Below are 9,327 nucleotides of genomic sequence, written 5' to 3'. Positions count from 1 at the left end.
AATCTGTTTAGATGTTTGACTCATTTTGTAATGACCGATATCAAGAACATGATCAAACCCAAAACTTATAAAAGCATTCAAAGAACAGGTAACATTTATCGGGACGAGTAATTGGCAACTTGACAAGCTTAAAAGACTAATAGAAAATCATGCAATAGTACTTCTTCAATAGAGTAAACAAAAACCAAAATAAACCAATCCAATCCAAATCATATCATATCAAATCAAATCACTATTCACAATTGTCTCTTGGTTCATATTGTTACCTATTCACAATTCAATTTGCTTTGATGGTTAACTGGAGGTTAACTCTGTCCTATTCAAAGGTTAGTCTCACTAAAGTAGCTGTTTTTAAAACTAAAGTCTTCATCTAAAGAGTAATCTTTAACATGGGTAGGAGCCAAATTTTTTATAAACTCATACCGCGGTGGTGCCCTTCCTTGCTCACTATAGAAATTAGTGGCTGGCAGTGTCGGTACTCCTCTTCCTTGGCCGCCGTAGAAACTATTGAGCGGCTGCGGTGCACCTCCTCCTTGTCCCCCATAGAAATTAGTGGGCGGTTGTCCTCCTCCTCTTCCTTGACCGCCACAGAAATAATGGGACGACGATGTTGCTATTGTCGTTGGTACTGCTCTACCATTGCTACCACCATAGAAACTAGTGGCTGGTGGTGGTGTTGATGATATCGGCTGTGTGTGCACCACCATGGTGGTAACGGTGGTTGTAACGCCCTGAATTCCCGACCATAGTTTTAGCGATGATTATCCTCTTCCTTGGCTGCCAATGCCATTGAATTGTCCCTCATGGGGTGATGATGGTGTTGGTGTTGGTGTTGGCACTCCTCTTCCTTGACTACCATTCAAACTAGAGGTTGGTGGTGTCGATGAACTCGGCTGTGTGTCCACCACCACGGGTACATCCGCGGTGGTGATATCATGAATACTACACCTTCTCCTCTTCTTCTTCTTTTTATTTTCATCCTTGTTATTATCTTCCTTGAGTGACGCCTGCCTGAGGAAATACTTTTGAGCATGGCTAGCAACTTGTGTAGCCGTCCTCGTAACCACCATGATTCTCGAAATGCTGCGCCAGTCCCCCTTTCCATAAACCTTAAGCCCCTGCAGGAATCTCCTGTGAACATGAACCAAATTAATCAAGATTCATTGGGTTGACTTTTTAAGTCAAACAATGCAATAGGTATGATCAATGTAACTAGAAACTATGACTATGCAAAGTCAAATTCATACTGATATCATTCATGAATCCAAATTCAATCATGCAAATTTAATATCCACTTCAAGAAGACGAAACAAGTTAATTTTTTCAAGAAACTGTTAAAAGCCAAGCCCATTTAGCCTATAAACCCCACTTTTTTGTAATATCTTGCAATGGTTTCCGTCCATAACATAAACGAATGTAACTACGAAAGACAAAATCAATAAAAAAACCACCACAACATACCTGTGTTCTTCTTCGGTCCATGGAGTCGCTTTCTTCCTCTCTTTTTCCACACGTTTCGTTCCATTCCCCATCTCCGAATCCAAATTCCCAACCGCTTCATCTTCTTTTTTCACGGTAACAACAAACTCATCACCAATATCATCATTATAATTCGGTAACTCAACCCGACCGGCTTCAATTTCAAGTAAATCGTGTTCCACCGCCTCGTAGTACGCTTTCACCTCCTCCGGAGTCTTGCCCGGAATCGCATTGGCCATCTCCTCCCATCTTCCGGCGATATCATCCGGGCCGTTGGCGACTGCATGTAGAAACAACGAACGGTCGTGATTAGTCCACGTTGAATCAACGGGTTTGTTTTTCTGGTTGTCCATGATTGAATTGAATTTGCGAGAATCTAGTAGCTTCTGTTATCTGGGTGTTGATCTATATCTACAAGACTGCTAGAATTTCTGAATATATATATAGTTGGATTCTGTTTCAGAATTTTCCGCCATTTTGTTTTTAAAAAATAGGTGTCATTATCCAATTAAAGTTTTTAAATAAAGTAAATAATCCCTTTGGTTTACCAAAACTTTCGATTTGGTCCCTAGTTTTTTAAAAGTAAACAGATGGTTCTTATAGTTTGTACTTTGTAACACATTTAGTCCTTAGCTAACAAATATTAACGTTTCAGTAGGTCTAGGTTAGGGACTAAATGCGTTAAAAAGTGTAAACCACATGAACCATTCATGTGACTTTTGGTAAAGTTGAGGACTAAATGTGTTACAAAATGGAAATCACTAAAACCGTCCATATACTTTTGGAAAGTTAGGAAACAAATTTAAAATTTTGGTAAACCACAATAACCATTCATTTACTAAATTTAGCCTTAAGTAAAAGAAAATTTATGAATAAGTTATTAGGAATATAATTCCTAAAAGTTCTCAACTTCTTTTTTTAAATAATATTATTTGAAGATTTTTTATTGGACAAACGGTATTTTATTGTGTTATGTTTTCATAAAGACTTTGCATTGTTTTAGGTGACAGATGTATGATTATGCAAATGTGAGAGGAATATTCTCTCCTGTAATATTTCAAGTTAAATGCTTTTAATTTGACAGAAGTTTCAATTTTGAGTCATGATTCATGAACCGTAACTTATGCTGTTATTCAAGAAGTAATTAGCCTTTTCTTGATTTCTATTGTCTCTTTTGAATTTTTTACCCTTTTTTCTATAAAACTTCATGCAAATAATATACCGGATTTAAAACAAATAATTTAATTGGTTTATATATAATAAATCACACTTTTGTATTTCAGTTACAAACTAAGGTGTTAATCAAACTGAAGAGCTATAGTCCCAAATCAGTGTAAATTTTTCACAGGGTCCACGCTACTTTTCCAACATGGCGTTTACATCATCTAGCATCCAGGTGCTTCCAGAAGGTTCTAGAATCTTCTGGAAGGAATCGCATGGCAGCAAAGAAGATGCTCCTAGCGACAAAAAGGACAATACGTGACACCAATGGATGGACGCCAGCCACGAAACCAAGATCTTTAGTGGACAGGCCGACAACCAGTACTAGCAGGTGCCCAGCTGGAACGAGTAAGCGCGCGACACGTAATCCACGAGACTGGCAACATCAGAGGGGACAGAAAGGATATTCCCTTGGTCGGACAGCTCAGATGAGTCATTGAGTCGCTATCGGTGTTCTCATAAATAAATTACTTCTTAATGGGTTGAGTGGGAGACTACATTACAAGATCAAGACCACGATTTTTCTCTATATAATAAAAAACAATAACGTCAACTATAAAATACTTTTGACTTGTTTTTTTAAGATTACAAACATGTTGTTTTCTGAAATCCCGAACATATTATTGCATGAATACATCTACGTTTCCATATAAGTTTTATTAGACTATATGGTGTGGTTCGGTTAGTCCCCAAAGAGACTACCTGCCACATAGCCGACACCTCACAAGAGTGGAGGACCATTCCCTTAGGGACAATCCAAGAGTGTGGAGGACTACTCAACCCATAATAAAAACCAATAATAATATTAATATATAATAAAGGGGGGAGAGAGAGAAGTCAAAGGGGGGCCCACTTGTTTGCCTCGTCGCCTCCGTCTTGCAGCTGCCGGGAGTGACGCGACAACCCCATGAGGGGCGGTGTGCGACGTGGGGGACGGACTTGGACAGAGAGGGGACGACCCCACACCCGATAGTCTTAAAAGTGACCCGACACGTAGACAGCATGTACATCAGCGTGGCATTACATACCATAGCCACATGTCTTTTTTTAAAAAAATAAAAAAGCAGTCAAAGTTGGAGTTTTGGATAAGATATATTCATATATGATACATTCCCGCTGCGCAACCCTGCAATCAAATGCGTTCAATTGTTTTGACTTACGAAATTTGACTTGTCGATGCATGCACTGTAACACCCAGCATTATATATTATATTAACTCAATACAAATATAAATTTTTTTTGAGAAAATAACTGACAGGGTGGACCTATATAATTTTAAAAACATTGGATAAAATATCAAAAATATTACACTATTAACCGAAATATTAGCGGGGCATGCACTCCATACCCCTTATTTGATAGTCTTTTACTTTCTCACACAAAGATAGGGTTTTCTCACGTGTGTCAAAATCTAATATGCGTGTGTTTTTTACTTTCAAACTTTTTGATGTTTCATGTCAACTAGATTTACATTAATACATAATATAATACTTATTATTATAAATATTATTGTTGTTAGCATATATATGTATACTAGGTTATAACCCGTGTATTACACGGACTGTACAATTAAATGATACAAATCATAAGTCTAAAATAAAAATAAAAAACACAAAAGAAATACATATATTACATTAAATAATGACAATGAAATTACATTTATATTCAATATTAATTAAATATATGAAAACTTTTATCTAAGTTAGCTCTCTAAACAAACAGGTTTACCTTCGGAATGGCCCATCTATTCCAATGAAATCTCGAAAACTGTTGGTTTGTACTATCCTGCAGGTTCACCGCCATCTTCACATGTTGAACAGAGTATTCTTCATCTAGATTGTTCCTCCAAAGCCGCCAATCTTCCTTGTCTCTAATATGTTGATTTAGTCAGTTAAATAAAAATGAGCATAAACTGAAGTAGAAACAAATTTACTATGAGCGTATTCCATAAATATGCTTTATTACATGTAAGATGGTGTAAACCATTAGTGCATACACTGATAGACTCCAACTCGCCGTCGAAAACAAATATAATAGCAAAATGTCTTGCTACCTCTAAAAATCTTCTAATTATCATGTGGCTTACAGCTCGTTTAAGGTATATTTTACATATAAGATTATTTTTAAAAATAGAAAACTATTTTAGTTCATGAATAAATTATTCAATTATTTTTATTCCATTTAATATAAAAAATCAAGCCTTATAAGGGGTATGTCTTTACATGATAAACCAAACTATCTCGTAACACAAAATTGATATTATTAGTTACAAATACAATATATATAAAGCTTTGATCAATTAATGACAAAACTACAAATAAGAGCTTTTTAAAATTTCGAAATTTGTAAAACATGTTAGTAATTAAACCATCTCCATCACCAGCTTCATACGGACCCTTGCCTCTCCACACTGGTTTATCCAAAATAAATTCCACGGGCAACCCTTCCTCTAACCCCTCCTCTCACATTCCTAATCCTTACTCGCCTGTTTCCAAGTATTTCACCCACTATCTCTCCTCGCCATGTCGAACCCCCCTCCTCTCAAAATTAACCACAAATTACTTTCACCTCACCGACGATGAAGATGGTCATAGTAGGTTATGTTTAGATAAAGAGATCATATACATTATGTTGAACTGAGATTAATTTTAACTTGAACTTGTTTAATTTTCAATCAAACAAATCAATTTTTACTCATTTTGACCCATTATCCAAACCATCAAATTTGCCACTTGTGTCTAGGTTAAAGCAAGTAATTGTTAAATAAAAATTAACCAAAGATAAATTTCCACTTTCACCCGTTGAGTTTTCAACCAAGCTTAATTAAAAGGTGTATAGAATCAGGCGGAACACACTAACCTTTCCATTGATCCACATTATTGAGCTTAGTTAAATCCCAGCAGGCTCATATCGTCAGCAGCTGCTTCAGGCTCTCCACCCTACATGTGACATATACATACCAACATTAACCCATAGACATACTACATAAAAGTTTTAGGTAAGAAAAAATGGTTCAAAGCGGGCAACTTTTTGGTACACGTCGAATTGACCTAAAACGTTTTTTGGTCTGGTATCACAAGGTTGTAAATAGTTTATTAAAGATGACAAAATGGCTATAGTGGTTAATATTAGAGACTAAACTACTTTGTAATAATCAAATTAAAATTCACACTAATAAGTATAGAAAACTATCTATGTCATCTTTGTGGTATAATAAACAGAATGCTAGAAACATAAAACAACGTATATGTCATACCTTCTGCATCTAAGAAAGAAAAGGCAATTCTCCTGTGGAAGTATTTTGTCTAGACTCAGGCAACCATTGCAAACAACAGATTCATCTGTAAAAGTCAAAATTAGAAGGTGAATATGCAAAACCAGGGGTACAAAACAGAACTTAAAAGCAGAAAATTAATTTGATATATAAGGTAAATAACAACTTACCATTCACATTGTTCATATCAAAATCCCATTGAATTTATACCATCAACTTTAATAACGACAAAGGTACTAAATAAAGTATAGCCAATGTAATTCTAGCTACAAGCTTTTGGTAACAACTGCATTAATTTGAGTATTTATTTTTTTCTTGAAAACATAATAATTACAAGACAAAAGAATAATATGAGATTATACTAAAATCAAAGAAAACTTACCAAGATCGGTCGCGTATTCGTGTTTTCGTATACAGCAATTCGAACGGAGACAAAATTTCTCACAAATCGGTCGCGTATTCGTGTTTTCATATACAACAATTCGAACGGAAACAAAAATTTCTCACAAAATCTACGATCTGGTGCCGTCTTCATCAATCAATAGGATCGGTATTAGAAAGGTCTTCATTGGAAAATTGTGCCGTCTTCAATCTCATGGCATCTTCATCTTTTGGCATCTCCATGGAAGATTGTGTTTAGGGTTTTTTAACTTGAGGAAACAGAAACAGAGAAAATAGCGTAAGGAAAAGTATGAGTCGAATTGTAAGGGTCGGGTCAGAGTAAAAGTGAATCCAATCATTGAGCGGATCAAAGAAGGTCCTAAGAGCATTCACATCCAACCCATCAAATTATACATACATTCCACTAAAAAACAACTCATATATCAATATACTAGGTTATAACCCCGTGTATTACACGGGTTGAATAAATAAATTTTATATACTAAATAATAAAATAATATATCTTTAAAAGCTTTTTTTATTGCACGTGTTGAATAAATATATTTTTATATATTAAATAATAAAAAAGTTATATCTATAAGAACAATATTGTACAGGTTGAATAAATGTAATTTTATATACAAAATAAAAAAGTTATATCTTTAAAACCACGTGTATTACACGAGTTGAATAAATGTAATATTGTTTACCAAATAATAAAATAATACATCTTTAAAAAACCCCATTTATTACACGGGTTGAATAAATATAATTTTATATACCAAATAATAAAAAAAAATTATATCTTTAAAAATATGTGTATTACACGGTTTGAATAAATGTGATTTTCTGTACTAAATAATAAAAAACATATATATCCTTAAAAAACCTCGTGTATTGTACGAATTGAATAAATTTAATTTTATACATCAAATAATAAAATTACGATTTTGCCCCCGTGGTTATATCACTTTTACACTTTTAGCCTAAATTTTTTTTAACATCTAAGCCTCCAACGTCTTTTTTTCTAACCTTTTTGGCCCCTAACGTCTTTTTTAACTCTTTTGGCCCCTAACATTTAATGGATGGGGTTAGTGTTAGGGGCCAAAAGAGTTAGAAAAGAAAACGTTAATTTTCTCTAAATAATATTATAAATAAGAAGAAGATTAAATTAAATAATAATTATCTATAAGATATTAAACTAAATAATATTTAATAGGAGAGTTATCTATAATTAATTAGAAAATATTAAATTAAAATAATAATTATCTATAAGAGATGCTCTAATATGATGACAAGTGTCCCAAAAGTGGTTTCTTTTATTATATAGTATAGATTTCCACTAAAAACAAATACTTTTCTCTCTCCTTTCAATTAAATAATATTATCATTACATTTTTCTCTAACTTCCACTCACAACCACTTTCAAAATATATTAAAAAATTATAACGGGTGAACAGTGTCCCCCAAATATACAGATGAACAGTAGCATTTTCTCTCTCCTCTACTCACAACCACTTTTTATACCCTTTATAATATAAAAACCCCTCCTCACATAATTTGATGGTTAGGATGTGAATGCTCTAAGAATTTGACACCACCGAAACGTAAAATATAAAAAAAATAGATGTGACGTGATTGGCCAGTTAAACGGGAAAAAATGTAAGAAAAAATGTTTAACCCTGCACGCATGTTGCGGTGCGTTAAGTCACAAAATTTAGAACGAAACGAAAAACTTGGGAAAGATGAAAAGTATGGTGGACCAAAATTGAAAATAAAAAAGAGTTGAGATTAAATTGTAAAAGATGAAAAACTTTGAGTTAAAAATAAAAAAACAAAGGGTCTAAATTGCAAAATTGAAGTTATTTATTAATTTTAGATAAAGACAAGAATAAAAATAAGTGATATCTATATATTAGTTATTAATTAATATTAATAGAAATTTATTAAACAAATATAAATAAAATTTATGAGGTTGAAGGAGAGAATGACATGTGTCATTATTTGGAGTCTTTTATTATAAGTTATAAATTATTATTGGGTAAGGATAGTGTAAAAAGGGCCTAAAGTGTGAGAAGTGTATTATAATACTATATATAATACTATATAACACCATATAAACACCGTATAATAATATGTAACACCATATAATACCATATAACACTATGAAACACTATATATCATTATATAACAAATATAACACTATACATCTATCATAGACATGCTATCAGACAACCTATAGTGTTATATTTGTTATATAATGATATATAGTGTTACATAGTGTTATATGGTATTATATGGTGTTACATATTGTTATACGGTGTTTATATGGTGTTATATAGTATTATATATAGTGTTATAATACACTTCTCACACTTTGAGCACTTTTTACAGGATCCTCTACCTATTATTATTAATCAATTTTATATATACACATAATACACATATTTTACTATTAAATAAGGATGACCATCTGGTACTCGGTATCGGTATCAAATTTTCCGTATCGATTTTTTTTTATACCGAATCGTTACCCACTTTTTGTCGTTTTCGATACTGGTACTTTTAGTTCGGTACCGAGCTCATCCCTACCATTAAATTTCTTTTATTCGTTTTTTCCTAGCATACACTTTAATAACGACATAGCTTTTCGTGCTTTCCAAAACTTTCAGTTCGGTACCGAGCTCATCCATACCATTAAATTTCTTTTATTCGTTTTTTCTAGTATACACTTTAATAACGACATGGCTTTTCGTGCTTTCCAAATATATTGTCGTTAGGTGTGCCTCTTCGACGTTTAATTTTTTTTCGAATGGAATCCATCGTAACACTACATTATAAAAGTGGTATCGCGCTACTTAGGCGGGTATATTTTCTAGTTCAATGTACATCCCACGGTGTCAAATTAATTCTTGTTGGATGTTACGCAAGTAGTGGTGCACAAATCGGGTTTTTTTAAAAACTGGGTTTCG

The 9,327-nt window shown here is 33.4% G+C and overlaps 1 protein-coding gene and 1 long non-coding RNA gene across 2 annotated transcripts; both read right to left on the bottom strand.

Annotated features, from left to right (window-relative positions):
* Window positions 1–214: 214 nt before the first annotated feature.
* On the bottom strand, window positions 215–1,863 carry LOC110892185 (transcription factor SRM1). The gene is made up of 2 exons (XM_022139464.2): window positions 1,462–1,863; window positions 215–1,131 (listed from the first exon to the last, which is right to left on the bottom strand). Exons 1-2 carry the CDS (start codon window positions 1,830–1,832, stop codon window positions 762–764), a joined length of 741 nt encoding a protein of 246 aa, XP_021995156.1. The 5' UTR covers window positions 1,833–1,863; the 3' UTR covers window positions 215–761.
* Window positions 1,864–4,303: 2,440 nt separating this feature from the next.
* LOC110890659 lies at window positions 4,304–6,674 on the bottom strand. Its single transcript, XR_002564684.2, has 4 exons — window positions 6,357–6,674; window positions 5,957–6,041; window positions 5,560–5,639; window positions 4,304–4,570 (listed from the first exon to the last, which is right to left on the bottom strand). It is a non-coding gene; the product is annotated as an uncharacterized LOC110890659 (long non-coding RNA).
* Between the last annotated feature and the right edge of the window lie 2,653 nt (window positions 6,675–9,327).

Source organism: Helianthus annuus, chromosome 14 (genome assembly GCF_002127325.2).
Source record: "Helianthus annuus cultivar XRQ/B chromosome 14, HanXRQr2.0-SUNRISE, whole genome shotgun sequence".
NCBI lineage: Eukaryota > Viridiplantae > Streptophyta > Magnoliopsida > Asterales > Asteraceae > Helianthus > Helianthus annuus.
This window is presented reverse-complemented; position numbering and strand designations above follow the sequence as displayed.

What these genes read in the sequence shown, in the direction of transcription:
- LOC110892185 (XM_022139464.2), bottom strand. Translation starts at nt 1,832, where the DNA reads ATGGACAACCAGAAAAACAAACCCGTTGATTCAACGTGGACTAATCAC. An exon ending in TGGACCGAAGAAGAACACAG is followed by an intron (nt 1,132 to 1,461) that starts GTATGTTGTGGT and finishes TCATGTTCACAG; the next exon opens with GAGATTCCTGCAGGGGCTTA.